This window comes from Notothenia rossii (assembly GCF_949606895.1).
Source record: "Notothenia rossii genome assembly, chromosome: 7".
In the NCBI taxonomy this organism is placed as follows: domain Eukaryota; kingdom Metazoa; phylum Chordata; class Actinopteri; order Perciformes; family Nototheniidae; genus Notothenia; species Notothenia rossii.
Window position 1 is genome coordinate 27,172,456 of NC_136905.1, and position 16,348 is coordinate 27,188,803.

At 40.8% G+C, this 16,348-nt stretch overlaps 1 protein-coding gene across 5 annotated transcripts in view; it reads right to left on the reverse strand.

Moving 5' to 3' along the window:
* Window positions 1-1,287: 1,287 nt before the first annotated feature.
* ulk4 (unc-51 like kinase 4) overlaps window positions 1,288-16,348 on the reverse strand; it is an 81,459-nt gene continuing 66,398 nt past the window's right edge. For 3 of the 5 annotated variants that reach the window (XM_079693500.1, XM_079693497.1, XM_079693498.1), the window contains 4 exons: window positions 13,956-14,150; window positions 7,793-7,881; window positions 1,836-1,911; window positions 1,288-1,530 (listed from right to left, as the gene is read on the reverse strand). In XM_079693500.1, coding sequence (XP_079549626.1) covers window positions 1,498-1,530; window positions 1,836-1,911; window positions 7,793-7,881; window positions 13,956-14,150 — 393 coding nt within the window. In that variant the 3' untranslated portion in view covers window positions 1,288-1,497. Of the gene's footprint in view, window positions 1,531-1,835; window positions 1,912-7,792; window positions 7,882-12,333; window positions 12,503-13,955; window positions 14,151-16,348 lie in introns of all 5 variants that reach the window. The other 2 variants (XR_013810248.1, XM_079693499.1) reach the window with 2 other exon arrangements.

The following is a 16,348-nucleotide window of genomic DNA, read 5'->3' on the forward strand; positions in this document are numbered from 1 at the left end:
GAGGGCTCTTATTGGTCTGCTGTTACTAAGGGGTGGGGTAGTGGGAGGAGCTGGTTGCTGTAGCCTGCTGTGTACTGAAACAATAAAATGGACTGTCATTTCACCTGGACCTGTCTTGTCTCATTTCAAACACTTCCTTCACTGGTTCTTTATCTGAGCCGGTGCCTAGCTGCTGAAGGTGTTAAAGCGTAAACAGTTGGCTAGGTAACTGTTAATCTGACCAGGAAGTAGCTAGGTGTCAGTATTATGACATAATATACTATTACGTTTCTTTGTCTTTCAGTTGTTTTGACTTGATATTTTCAATAATCTACTATTTCTATGTTTTGCTTTTTTTTGTGTGTAACATTTACGATATAAGACTATGTTGTGTTTTCAGATTTGTTTACCATACTACTTTTCAATTTTGGCGATATTTTCAAATCACTATACTCAGTATTTATTTTTTATATTTGACATACTATACTATTTTACTTTTTCTGTAATGTCAACGTACAATATTATATTTTTTTGTGACATATTTAATCAATGTTTTTCCAAAATATTTTCACATCTTTTACATATGAGGAAATGCATGCTATGTAAACTAAAGCTTGACACTTTTTTCAAATATTTCAAAAATCCCCAAAATATGATATTTTCTGATCTGACATACTTTACTGTCACTGAAGACGGAGCAGGGGGGATCTAAATTCAATTGGATTTAGATGACAGACTATACAATGATTTGTTTGAAAAACATATATTTATTTGACTAATGACATGTAATGTAAATCTGAGAGAAAAAGTTCATGGTTCGTGGAAGTGATGCCTGCTGCCAGCACACAGTACATCTTCCTTGTGCGGTATCATAACACCTGATAGATGCATTAGCATTAGGGAAAATAGAGAAGCGGGCAGAACCTAATCTGTATGTTGCTATGTAGCTATATTTACCATCAGGAAAAGTAGGCATTTGTGATGTCACATTACACATGACTATCATGGCAGACACATTATCTAAAGTGTCCATGTTCCTGATGTTGTGGGTAGTGTCAGGACTAACTCAGAGCCAGATTAACTTTCATGCTGTAATCCTGAGCCGTCTGATGGACACACTCTCAGCAATATTTAGTTCTGCAAATTTGATGAGTCAAACACTCTGGTCTTTAGAGCCAGCTGCTACTCAAAACAAAAAACATTTATGAATGAATACATATTCATACATATTTTAATATAACTTTCGTTTACCTCCAGTCCAATGTATAACAATAAACTCAGATTGACGAAACTTTTATGATGAAAATCTACGCTCTAAAAGCATTTTATTCAAAAACTGATAACGGTTTAAAAGATCAATCATCTATCTGGTTATTTATTAAATAACTAATCGGAGAAAAAAAATCTAAAAGCAGAATTCCAATCATGCGTACATTTTCAAAGTTCTGAAATGTTGAATGGTTCTTGATCTTTTTGACCATCACATGCTTTCAGGATCCAGAGATCACCTGCAGGATTTCAGCAGCCACTGGAGCCAAATCGACGTGACACCTGGGAAAGAGGAAAGAAAGGTTATTCATGATATCATACATTACTTTACTTGTGACATCAAACACATCCAAACTATTCCTTAAAAAGGTGAAGATGAGTCTCAATTGCATAAAGGCTAAGAGGCATTACCCCATGTTGACGATGGGATACCAGCCGACAGCCTGTGTTGCATGTCCCTCAAACTTTATTCATATATATATATTTTTTTTAATCTATTAAGGCAAAATGGCCCAAAAAAGTGCACATGAATTTCATGTCCTGAACATATGCCTTCAAATCTTCATAAAAAGTTTTCTACTGCTTACAATAAAACAGATCATTTCTCCAGCTCTTGTGTGGCTCCACAGTTTGCAGTAAAACTGAAGGCTAGGGAAAGAACATCTATTTGGAAATGAGATAGATAGAAAATATAGTGTCATTTTCATTTAGGCTTCGTTATGGACATCATGCGTTTGATTCTGAGCATTGGTGTATTGATACAAGTGCAGCTGTCTGATTTGAGCTTTTATTATTATTTCTTTTTTATACAATAAAAAAAAAAGTAATGTTCAGTTTCATTCAAGACCACTTAAGAGGGAGCTCTTGTCTTAACATGAAGACAATGGGGGACTATTTTTTCCTTGAACGTGAATGAACCCACCAAAGACTTCTTCTTCTTCCCTCAGCATCATCACCACTTAGAATAAGCCTTGTGGCTAAATAGCGGCCTGCCTGTAAATGAGAATGATACAGGGAGGGGGAGGGGGGGGGGGGAGTGGGGAGGAGCACTGTGAGGGAAATGAAAAGAATCTAGGTCATATTTAAGTACGGCAGCCGAGAGCCCCGGAGCAGGTAATGATAATAAAACGTTGATGTATGGACCTTTCATAACATGAAATGCAGCTCATAGTGCTTTGAGCAAACCAATAACGCAAGTATTAAAACAGATATATAAACCTGATGCTGCGTTTGGCCACGGCCTTGTTAAGCTGCTTTTTGTCCGACTGATTTGACATATCTCTTTTTTCTTTATGAGTATCCTATTTGTGTTATCGCCATGGAATAGTTATCACAATACAAAACAGGTTTTAAATAAATACTGTTGCACGTTCAATATATTCGAGCAATAGTCCTATATTAGTATATTCGTGGTTCATACACATTTTCCCAGTTTACTTCTCCAGATTTATGGGCAGATTTTTCTGACCATTACATTCAGACTATGTATGCTATTTTGCCTGTGCTGGCTGTCGGTAAAATACACACTGGTTGTACGATTAATATATTAAAAAAAATTCTAAAGACAATTTTTTTTTCCATACTCTTTTTGAAAAATGCCTTTAAAATGTTTTCTTTTAAATTCATGAATAGCAACAGTATTTTATGTCATAATCAAATCATAAATGTCATAGTTCACAAAAAGTTAATGTTTTTTTCCAAAGTTTGTTGTTATTAAATTGTTATATGTAGTGAATGTCATGATATTGTCAGACTAATCATTACAAAAAAATCGTAGTCTGTCAAATAAGTCATACAATAGTTTGCTATAAATAGGTAACAACAAGTCATGGTATATCAATCTATCCATATTTCTGAAAAATTGACAATGACAAACCACAAATGTCAAGAAAAGTAATAAGTAGTTAAGTATTCCTTTACAGAGTCATATAACAAGTGGTGGTATAGTATACCCTAACAAAAGTCCTGAAGATGTCATATTACTTTTCAGGTTAATCTACAAATATCAAAATATAATTTAGCACTGTATAACTAAACACCACTAAAATATGATACGAACAAACGTTCAGTCAACATTTTGTGACTATAATCTGTCTGTAATCTACAGGAGGCTCTTCCTCCTAGGTGTCTTTGAGGGCAGCCTGAAAGCGAGGCCTGCAGAAGCCCAACCCCCCCCCCCCCCCCCCCCCACACTCCGAGTTGATTAAAACCCACATAATTAACACATCTCCCAGAGGCCGCGGAAATCCTTCAAAGTTTGTGAATATTAAAAACATAAATTGGATCCATAAAAGTTTTAGGACAAACTTTAGAGTAACTCATTAAACCTCTGCACCTTCACTGTCCTTGTGGACACTCAGCAGCTGCAGGAGGACCACGGACAAGACAGTAGTTGGATTCACATTACAGGGACTGGATATTACAGAAGCATCATTAACTACACCATCACCTGGAGCCAAACAAGGAACACATCTCTACCTCTCACTTTGATCAGATCTCAATAACTGCATGTTCACAAGACAGTTCAGGAATGTGCTCTCCGTGGTGGCAGACTCCAGGTCAGACCATGTGACATATTAGTCCTGTTATAGGGTTTACATGTTGCCATTGCAGATTGAGCTGTCCTATGAACCAATGGTTCCCACTCTTCATCGCCGGATATCTCCCCCCAAAATGAGCTAAAGTGTCCCTCCATTGACTCTCCTGATAGATTATAGATCATGATCATGGAGATGTTATTCAGAGGGTTTGCAGCTATGAGCAAACGTCTGACAGCTTCATGTTCAAATTGAACCCAGCAACAGGAGGTCAGGTTTTTGGCCCTCAGGGCTTCTCTTCAGGACGGAGAACTACGAGTGATGCCCCCCCCCCAATCTGCTCTCGCTCAGACTTGAGGTTTTGAAAAGGCATTCCTCAGGTTGCCATGGTAAAGGCTGAATGACATCATTTGGGTGAGGAACTCAGCCCAGGCCTTCCCTCTCCACGCCGCTCTTCTCTTTCCGTCTCGTCTCTCTGCCGCAACTCCTCTCATCCTCTCAATTAACCCCCCCCTCCTCCCTTCTCTCTTCTCCTCTCTCCTCATAACTCCTTTCATCTCCTGCCCTTTCTCCTAAAACCTCTGCTCCCCTCCTCCTACCTAAACCAGTGGGAGTGTGCCAGTCTCAACCACTTCAAAGGCTGGAGCTGATCTTGCTTTCATCTGCCAGAGAGGGAGAGCAGAGAGGTGACGAGGGGAGAGAGAGAGGGAGAGAGGTGGAAGAGGAAGAAAATGGAGGGGGGAGAGAGAAGGAGAAATGGGTATATAGGGTGACAAAATGGGAAGAAAAAGGGGGGACCGAGGAGAAAATAGGAGGAGAGGGAGGGGAGAGGAGAGGCCTCTATAGAAGGACAACAATACACCTTTATTATTGATCTGACAGGGTGTGTTGTGTGTGTGTGTGTGTGTGTGTGTGTGTGTGTGTGTGTGTGTGTGTGTGTGTATGTGTGTGTGTGTGTGTGTGTGTGTGTTTTTGTGTCAGGTCGCTGGTCTCATACATCTAGAGATCAAAAGGAAGGGAGAATGGTCACTAAGGTGACAAAACCCTTGGCACAAAGAGGGTACACACATTTTGCCCACATACTCATAAAGGCAGTTAGATAAAAAACACACACACACACACACACACACACACACACACACACACACACACACACACACACACACACACACACACACACACACACACACACACACACACACACACACACACACACACACACACACACACACACACACACACACACACACACACACACACACACTTTGCCTTCTCCATCAGAGTGAGGGGCATTGATGTGTCATCCCTCCTCCACCCTTACTCTCTCCCTGTTTGGTCTGATTCACTGTTTGTGTGAGAGGGGGATGTTACGGGTGTCACGCCCTGTTCTCTAGTTTCCTTAGCATAGGGAAAGTGAACAACTGTTGAACACTTTTTAAATCAACACTAAAAACTCACTTCTTCTCCCTGGCCTTCTAGTCAGAGCGGAGCACGACTCCTGACATTTCCCTTTGTTTGATTTTTATATTTGCTGTTGTAATTTATTGTCTTCTGTTTGCGACTGTAGTAATGTGTTATTTATTATTTGCATGTACCGCACTTTGGCTCGACCAAAAATCGTTTTTAAAATGTGCTATATAAATAAAACCTGATTTGATTTGACACAGGAATTTCATGAAGTGGAGACAAAAGAATATCTAAGCTTTATGTAAACTAAACGGATAACGTAGTTAGTAACTCTGAGTATGTGCTGGTGTACTTTTTCACATTTGTATTGGCTTCTGTTGTTTGCAGTTTGTTTACAGGTAAGCACTGCTGGCAGGAAGATTAACTCGGGGTCCCTTTTGAAGCTGTGTTCCCTGAGCATTTCTTGTGGTTCAGATTGTATTGATCTTGGTTTGATTCCCATTATCTTCACAGTATCCACACAAAGCTCCCAGCTCCCAGGAAGATGTTACGTTGCCAGGTATGTGAGGAGCTGCAGGTCATGTTTCCTGCCACTGATATGAAATCTCAAGAGACTCCCAAACAAAGAACACTTTTTGTTTCTAATATACAATGCCTTGCAAAAGTATTCACCCCCCTTGGCATTTTTCTTGTTTTATTGCATTAAAACGTTTAATTTAATAAGATTTTTGGAGAATTTGTAGTATTTGATATACACAACATGCCTACAACTTTGAAGATGCAAAAATATTTTTTATTGTGAAACAAACAAGAAATAATAATGAAAAAGAGAAAACATGAGCGTGCATAACTATCCACCCCCCCAAAGTCAATACTTGGTAGAGCCAACCTTTGCAGCAATAACAGCTGCAAGTCTCTTGGGGCATGTGTCTATAAGCTTGGCACATCTTTCCACTGGGATTTGTTTCCATGCTTCTTGGCAACACTGCTCCAGGTAGGTTAGATGGGTTCCGCTCGTGTACAGCCTTCTTTAGGTCATACCACAGATTTTTGATTGGATTAAGGGCTTTGACTAGGCCACTCCAAAACGTTTCCCCTTTAAACCACTCTAGCGTTGCTTTAGCAGAATGCTTTGGGTCATTGTCCTGCTCGAAGGTGAACCTCTGCCCAATCCTCAAATCTCTGGCAGACTGAAACAGTTTCCTCAACTATTTCCCTGTATTTAGCTCCATCCATCACTCCTTCTATTTTGACCAGCTTCCCAGTCCCTGCCGATGAAAAACATCCCCACAACATGAGGCTGCCACCACCTTGCTTCACTGTGGGGGTGGTGTTCTGAGGGTGATCAGAGGGGTTGGGTTTGCGTCAGACATAACGTTTACCTTGATGGCCAAAAAGTTCCATTTTAGTCTCGTCTGACCACAGGACCTTCTTCCACATGTTTGGGGAATCTTCCACATGCCTTTTGGCGAACTCCAAATGTGTGTTCTTATGTTTTGCCTTAGCAATGGCTTCTTTGTGGCGACTCTTCCATAAAGCCCCGCTCTGTGGAGTGTACGGCTTACTGTGGTCCTGTGTACAGATTCTCCTCTCTCTGCTGTGGAGCTCACCAGCTCCTTCAGGGTTATCCTCGGCCTCTTTGTTGCCTCTCTGATCGATGCTCTCCTTGCACAGTGTGAGAGTTTTGGTGGGCGGCTCTCTCTTGGCAGGTTTGTTGTCGTGGCATATTTTTATCCATTTTAAAATAATGGATTTAATGGTGCTTCGTGGGATGTTCAAAGTCTGTGAGATTCTTTTATAACCCAACCCTTTCTCATACTTTTCCACAACTTTGTCCCTGACCTGTTTGGAGCGCTCCTTAGTCTTCATGGTGTCGTTTTCTCGCTTAGAAAGGCCACTTGCTGTGGTATGGAAGACTGAGGTCTTCTACAACAGGTGTATATAGACAGAGATACTGAGACACTGGATTGCACACAGGTGAACTTTGTTTTAAATTATTGTGTGACTCTGAAGGTCTTTGTTTGGGCTAAATAGCAAAGGGGGTGAATACATGCACACTCCACTTTTCAGTTTTTAATAATTTTTTATGTTTTAAAAGATGCTCTCTCTTTTTCACTTTACCAATTTTGTTCCCCCCAAAAATGTTATATTATTTTGGTTTTTCTTTGCAAGAAAATATGAAAAATGGCAATACTTTTGCAAGGCACTGTATGTATATATTTGATCTCTCAGCTTTGAGCCATTAAGCTGACACTGTCTTGCCAGCAGCCTGCTTTGCATCCTTTCAATTAACAGCTGAGAAAAGGTCAGTTGTGACACGTGTAACATAGACATGTTCAGACATGCATGAAAATAATAAGATGAAGGAGAGGGCTGGAGGACACATTTTTAAATCCAAAACATTCGGTTTTTGGGAACCTTTGAAGAATGGTTTCACCACTAATGTACAGATACTACTGTCAGGAATGAGCGGCACAAATGTACCTTTTTGCCACAGATAAAGAAAAATCAGTTTCAGTTCTTATATCTTTTGTATCAGAATGGAATAGTGATATTTTATATGACGCGCACAAGTGTCTTCAAACAGCACAAACACGCACCTGTTGGACGTAGTTATGTCCTGCAGTAGACAAAGTAGCCCCTCTCCTTCAGGACATTCTGACCAATCAGATCGCTCTGTAGTCTGCACCTGTAATAAGGGGAGAGAGGAAGAACAAAGTGAGGGTAATAGACTAAAAGGTACGGCCATGTTAGTCATCAGCTAAGTAGCAGTGGTCCACGCTCGACAAGCATGTGAAGACATTGGTCTGACATGAAAAAAATAAAAATGGTGAGCCGTGTGAGGGAGCATTGTTGCTCTGTGTGACTGCAAGACCACAAATTGCATTATTTCAAAGGCACAACAAATAGGAAGATGGCATACTGTTAAATAATGACCTCTGTTTGCAAAAAAACATTGCATCACTGTTTATGTACAACTCTCCAACTGTGCACATGCATACAGTCAGGTTTGGATTAGTGCAGCACAATGCATGATATCCTGTCGCAAAGTCCTTTTTCAAACATTGGACAGATAACTCAGGTAAAGGCGGACTATCAGCTAAAACCATCTTTTCGCAAACAATAGGAAACCAACAATGATACATTTATCGTTTGATTTGAGTAATTTTCAGATTCTTTGTTATCTTGTGCCACTCAAAATCATACATGGAGAACTACATGAACCACTGGTCTGAGTTATTACCACAGAACCATTTTGCAAGTTGCCACGACCGACTGCTGGGTGACATCACACTCATTTGTCACTGCCATTTCAAAGTAAATTGGTCAAAGAGCCAATTTGCCCAAAGTCGGGCTGAATACACAAAGACCCCTCCATGCTAAATGACTCCCTCTTCAGTCCTTCAGCCATTTCTCTTTCTTTCTACATTGTCATTAGGTTTCTTGCCCTATAATTTTGTTGCAGCCGGAATGTTTTCTATGATTCTACTGCTAAATATTTCACACAGCTTTGAACAAGACTAGCTAAAACTGCTTGAGTGTAAAATCTATTCCCTCTCTGAGTTTCCTCTCTGCTGTAAAAGTAAGTACAACTTTATTTATATAGCACCCTTCTCAACACGAATGTACATCATTACTCCATGTCTTTGTCAGCCCTGTGTTTTTACTCCAGTCCCAACATGTCTCCAAACACCAGGATGTCCAGGCCCCACACACACCTGGTCTGCTGATTGTGTTTGTGTGCATTTACAGTGTTTAAACTAAGTTTGGAGTTACTAATATGGTGACAGTTGGTTGTGGAGCAAATGTATTCCAATAAATTAGATACACAGTGTTTGCCTCTGCAAGTGTTGTTCAAAGGGAGTGTGATAGCGGATATTTATGTGTTTTGTGTGTGTATGTGAGTGTGTCGGCGTGTTGTGTGAACGCGTTCTCTCTGATCTATGGTGACATCATCCCCTCTGTCTCTGCGGCGACACAGCATGACTGTTGCTAGGCAACAGGGTTAGGGGGAGCCAAAAACACTCCCCTCCCTCACTCTAACGCACGCACGCACGCACGCACACACACACACACACACACACACACACACACACACACTTCAGAGTGAGGGGACATTGATGTGTGTCTGCAAACCACACCGACTCATCATCCCTCCTCCACCCATGTCTATCTGACCAATGCCCTGACACCAGGACAATGAACTGACAAACAGACAGATACACAGATAGAGAGACAGGTAGACAGATAGAGAGACAGACAGATACACAGTTAGAGAGACAGGTAGACAGATAGAGAGACAGACAGATACACAGATAGAGAGACAGGTAGACAGATAGAGAGACAGACAGATACACAGTTAGAGAGAAAGGTAGACAGATAGAGAGACAGACGGATAGAAAGACAGATAAACAGACAAACAGATAGAGAGAAAGACACCATATTTGGCATAATTAAAGGCTGTAAGTCATTCAGTGTCATTCTTGTCTTTTCTCAGAGGTTTGCTGTCGTGGATCTATGATCTATGAGAGGCCCATGGTTCAGCTGTTTACTGCTAGAAGACGGACAGAGAAACCTGTTTCCACTAACAGACAGATTTGGTCATATTGTCTCTCAGAGAGACAGCACAGGGCTGTCTTTACAGATGTTGTCTTGGATATTAACTTTAAACAAGTGACAATGTACTTTATAGTATAGAACGACAGATCATTCACTGAAAAGGGAAAAGTTGCTCTGATGGTGTTAGCAAAAAATATGTCTGCCTCAAAAGACTGCTGTTAAAATGTTATAATGATGTTATAATATAATTTATACTTTCACAGAGTTAAACTTTGATGTACTCTTCTTACACTTTAAAAGCACATTTCCTTATGTTTGTAATAAAACTATGCAAACATTTTTTGTGTTAAATTATAAACATATATAAACGGTATTTTAGTTTCCTGTACTACATGGCCCTGCACACAGCTGGCCTTCTGCAGGATAGATGGATGGACGATGGAGAATACATGGACATAAAGGCTTTGACATTAGAGACTTTGTGCTGAGACATATGGTCTGAGAGGAAGAAGCTTAGACCTGAGAGAGAGGATGGACAAACACAGGACATCATCCACACCCTGCCTGGACTAATAGATCCATGTTTTTCATAGTAAGTCAACATGATTTACAGAATAATACTACAAACATAACATTTCTGCCTCACAATTTAACATTACACTGTGGTAGACATGAATCATGCATACATGCAAAGGGTTAAACACGGAACACATTACATTCTGTGTTGCCACACAGACTTAAAAAAAGACAAATCAAAATGCTTTTAACAAAATAATAAATGCTTATTTCTCTGTCAGCTCCTTAAGAATCCCTTTTTATTTAATTTGCATTCCCCTTTAAGTCTTTCCAAGTTGTGTGTTGAGAAAAAAAAGACAAGTTGAAAATGTCACTAATTCAGACTCGATCCAGCCTCCCTCTCTCCTCCTTTGCAGTTTCTAAGCTATTAGCGGGATCTTTGATTGAGATTAGCAGAGCCCTGAAATCAATGAAAGATAATTAAAAAGCCTTTGTTGAAGGGCAGGCACTTGTGTGTGTGTGTGTTTGAGGGAGAGTATGTGAGTCATTGTGCTTCTTTGACGGTATATCTGTGAAAAAGTGTGTGTTATGGTAATTGAATGTCTGTTGCATTCGTTCAAAGGTGGATATTGCTCTCTGCCAACTGATTCATAATGGGATTATAATAAAATGAATTTAGTAACACTTCTTTTTCTTTAAAGAATTTTACCGTTTAAATCTTTCTAAATTAACTGATGTGCGTCGCGTATAATGACTATATGTGCAGGATGCTCGATGGGTAGTTTTCAGAGGAAATAAATGAGATGTGCTCCTAGCACAGATGTGCATAGTGACTCATTCACCAGCTATGAGAAAACAGCCTGAACACACAAGAATACACACCATGATGTCACTGCTCGCTCTGACCAAAGGGGAAATGAAGGACTTTTCACGTGAGGTCAAATTTGCTAAGAGAAAAAAAGCGGTTACTCTTGTTATTATAACACACACACACACACACACACACACACACACACACACACACACACACACACACACACACACACACACACACACACACACACACACACACACACACACACACACACACACACACACACACACACACACACACACACACACACACACACACACACACACACACACACACACACACACACACACACACACACACACACACACACACACACACACACACACACACACACACACACACACACACACACACACACACACACACACACACACACACACACACACACACGTAAGGTAGCTTCCAGGCAAAGCCTTCTGTTGGATCATAAGATCTCAGTGACAGCTGACCTTGTGTCCCACGTGCAGAAAGTCTTTATGACCCTACGGCCAAGCCAAACATTAGGAATGCATTTTACATAATTCATGGGGTCCAAAGAAAATCAGCCAATATTTCACAATGGTTATGTTCACTTTTTAAGATCAATTTTCATTCGACTGACCTCACCAACCTTGTCTTTTCTTTTTTACATTGCTGTTTAAATAATTGGTCAATTCTAAAAAATTCTGGATTAAATTCAGTAAGTACATTTTTTAAACATGCATACCGATACTTTTAAATAAACTTATTCCTAAAATATCTGCCCCCAACTTTAGAATAGTATTGTTATGCAACCACAACTCTATGTTTAAAGGGGACCTATCATGCAAAATGCACCTTTGTACGTCTTTTATACATGAATATGTGTCCCCGGTGTTCCAGGGAACTCACCAAGTGTCAGAAAACACAACCCTCTCTCTATTTTCCTCCTTAGCCAAATCTCTAAAAAAGGGGCTGCAACGGATCTGAAAAAAAACGGATCCAGATTTCAACACTTTTCTACGTCACAAAGAGGTGCTCCGCTTATTGGTCAACTCTCCACCTATCAGGGGAATGAGTCACGGTCACGTGCATTTCCAAACCTCTCGTTCGCATATACTGTAGGACGGATTTCCGTCCATTTGGCTATTCAAAAGCCAAACGAACAGACTTCCGTGCACATCAGCGGCTGTCGGATTAAAACAGTTTAATGCACTTTTAACACTCACGTACCCAGGATTCCTGCTCCTTTCCTGGGTTACAAAGTGAGGGGACGCAGTCTGTCCTCTGGGTGCGCTCTGTGGGGTGAGGGGGGGGGTATCACAGCCTGCTCCTCTGCCTGCCTGCCGCTGCGCTCTGCCTCTAACCACACAGCTTTCCCTCGCCTTTCAGAGACTTATTGCTGGGTCAAACTCTAAGTTACAAACTGTACACATTGCATTCTTGCTAATTAGCCAAAATATGAACGGAATAAGTAAAAAAAAATAGGGACGACAGCTTGTCAACCCAACCATACTTGCCAACCTTTAGACCTCAGAAATCGGGAGCATTTCAAAATCCAAAATTGGGGGGGGGGTGGGGGGGGGGGTGCTAGTGGATCGCCGGAGCTGTTAGATTAACATTAACATGCTTATTGTAGTTGTAAGTGCACTGCCTTGCGGCCTGTAGCACCATCCTTGATGGAGCATATGTGTGGGCTGGACCTGTATTTTACAGGAAAGGAGTGAGCAGAGAGTAGAGTAGTTGTCAATTCTTGTTCTGTTTTCTGTGAATATCTGCCTCACCCTCTCAGACTTTGAGTTGACTAAAGAGACGTGTTACCATGGAAACCAAACAATGGTGTAGCTGTATTGAAGTCTGAGTGGAAACAGTCGTGTGTAAATCTGATTTTGTCTCCCGCGAAAATCGGGAGGGTTGACAAGTATGTTGTCAACTAACATTTCAGAAACGTCCTGCTGCAACCGAGATGTTTGCACCTCCACCAAAACCTCCGCTGCTTCAGGGTCAGTTTCTGGATCAAATTGATAATATGCTTGAACACATGCATTGCTCTGAGATGACATGTTTATTCCACACTCGTAATCACAGCAAACATGGTAACGTGACTCTCACCGGCTCATGCCCCCCTCTTCTGCAGGGGGGCGTGGTCAGCTGCTGCTCAGAATTTTCAAAGACAGGCTTGGAATAGAGCGAAAATGAGCGAAACGAGGCACGGCTAAAAAATGATCTGTTTGGTATTTTGAAAAATAACATGTATAAATATACCTTATATAGGTATGGTCATACACTATATCATTTAAATATAGCATGATAGGTCTCCTTTAAGTTATTAATGTTATCTGCAGCTGCTTCCGTTTCCTCCATGGAAAACATGGAGCTACTGTTTTCATTACATTTGGGGAATAGAAGCTTCATTTGATCTCCTCCTGCTTTACTGCTCTCTCATGAGTCAGCCATCTTTGGCCTGTTCTACCATAACTGGGCAGACACGCAAACAGAGAGTGACAGGCAGATACAAAGCAACACTTTTGCACCCCTCCGTCTGCTCCCTCTGTCAGTCTAATTACTTAAAAACTACTCTTACCTCAAAACAGCAGGGTTTGTGTGTGTGTACTTAGTTTGACTTCATTACTCTAATTCTGCAGTTAATCATTCTACCCTCCAAAAAACTAAAGGGCCAAGATTATTGAATCGTACAGGAACATTCATCAAACATATTTCAGTGTTGTTATATGACCAATACTGGTCAATGATAAAAATGTCATACAAGCACTGTTGACCTATGAGTCTAAATCTCTTTACGTTTGCATATATATATCTGTTATTCTGCATGCCCAACTGTGCGCTGTACTCACCAGGCGTTTGATGATCCTAAGTGTTGAGCGTTGGATTCGGTGTGCCTCGGGGTGCATGTGTGTGCGCAGCATATGTGAAAAGCTTTGCAAACAGGAAGGTGACAGGCAGTCATAACCCTCTCCCCCATACAGCTGGACCAGCATGGACAGACACTGAAGAGCCTCCTCAGAAACCTCCTGGTTTTCAGTGGACATCTACAAGGAGAGAAAATGACTTAATAACAGGAGCGATGAAATGATTCCATGCAGAGTTTCTATTTACATCACCGTGGTTACTATGGGCCATGGGCTCACCTTCTTCCTCTAGGTGTACTTACAGGACAAATCATTAATATTATATTTGTTGTTGAAAATCGAAGGCCATTTCAAGTAAATACATTTAAAAAAAAAAGTGACATGGAAGCATCCAGGATCAGTGTTCATTCTACTGTGTGCACTACAGGTGACAGACCCCTTGCTAAATGAATTAACTTAATGCTCTCAGAAAATAATAATACTTGCCGACTTCTCCTCAGAACTGATTTTGTTCAACACATTCAAGTTTTGCAATTTTAATGATTTTAATTAGATTCAAGGAACATATTGACGCTTCTGCTCTTTCTATCCCGCTAATCTCCCATGGGTGCAAAGGGGCTGCGCTGAGGCCGGGGGTGTGTCAGCTGCCCCCTTAACCCTCTCATACACAACCCCACACACAGACGCCCACCCAACACTCAATGTGTCAAGTATAAGTAAAAACCTCTATTGTGTCCCTTGAGACCTCTTCTCCTCCTCCCATTTGCCTACCCCCCCCACCCTTCACGTCTTCAACTTCCCAGGATGCCTCACAGTGCCCTCGCTCTTTCTTTGGCATGGATTCGCTCCATCTTTCTTCTTCTAACCTCGCCTGTGAATATGATTTGATTATTTCGCAACTAAATTATTCTTCTCTTCTCCAACTCATGACCTCCTGTTTTTAATCTAAGGCTCTATTTGTCTATTACTTACAAATCATGTTTATTTTATTCAGTGTAAAGGCTGCTGCAAAAGGCCAAACACTAACATCATCATTCATTAGGAAATTCAATTGGTTTTACTGTACCTTTATTTTAAAAAGACTTACATCTTAATTGAGAGATGCTGGTTGCAGATAGAGGAGGGAGTTATTTTACTACCCAGTTATACTGGAAGAAGGTGTGCATGTATGAACAGCTTTTTAAGAATACATCACATTCTGTGCTGGCACTTGCAGATATAGGAGCCTCCTCTCATGACTTCTGTGATTCATATTTGTAATAAAAGTAGTATAATGACTGCAGCAAACTAGCGATAATGATCTGTATCAACAGATTCATGCAGTGTGCACAGAGCACACTGCATAACATCCCTACACTGATTACAAGTGTAGCTTAGTCAGCATGTTCGTAGAAAACAAAGTTACCTGTTATTTAGCTTCTTTAACAGAATCCGCTGAAGGAACTAGACAGAGGACACAGAGTCCGTGCATGAAAGTGCATAACAAGCATTTTATACGTCTCTTTGAAAGTAGTTTACTGCTCGACTGCTTGACTAACTTAATGAACACAACAGTATGCACACTTATTTGGAAAACAGCTAATTAAGGAATAACTATTAAATGAGCTTGAGCAGTATGTGCTGCTGTTTACAGCGCAGTGAGACATGGCAGAAGGTTTGACAAGTTGTCTGGAGGACGATGTAGATGTAGTAACTGCAACAGTGGCATATGGTTTTAAGGGTCCCAATAGATTCCTGCTGATTAGATAAATAAGTCTGATATAGCAGAGTTGGTGTCGCTCCCTTCTGAAATCCCTGTTTATCTTTTGAATGGAATAGTTATGTAAGATGTAACTTACCTTCAATGCAGCACAGGAGTAGAGATCAAAGTAGCTTGTTATTAATCGACCACACTAATTTGTGGGACCAAATAGGAAATGATAAGGCTTATAAAATCTCTCAAGTCAAGGTGTGAGAGGCTGTACTGGCCGTTAGCCACTGAGAAGCAGTGGCTAGAGATCTAGAGATCTCTATCATTTGTATTATTCAGCCGGTTAACTGATACAAGTATTTACAACGTGTATGAATCATATCCAAGACGTATTCTTCATATGGAAAACATATAACCAGACACATAGGCATGTGTTCTCTTTCTTCACACATAGACACACGTCCCTGCATACATAGGAATACATTCACATTCAGACTTACAGTACACAAACATACAGGAGCAAAGAGAACATATTTATGTATGCAGAGAAGACACACCCACCCACACACACACACACACACACACACACACACACACACACACACACACACACACACACACACACACACACACACACACACACACACACACACACACACACACACACACACACACACACACACACACA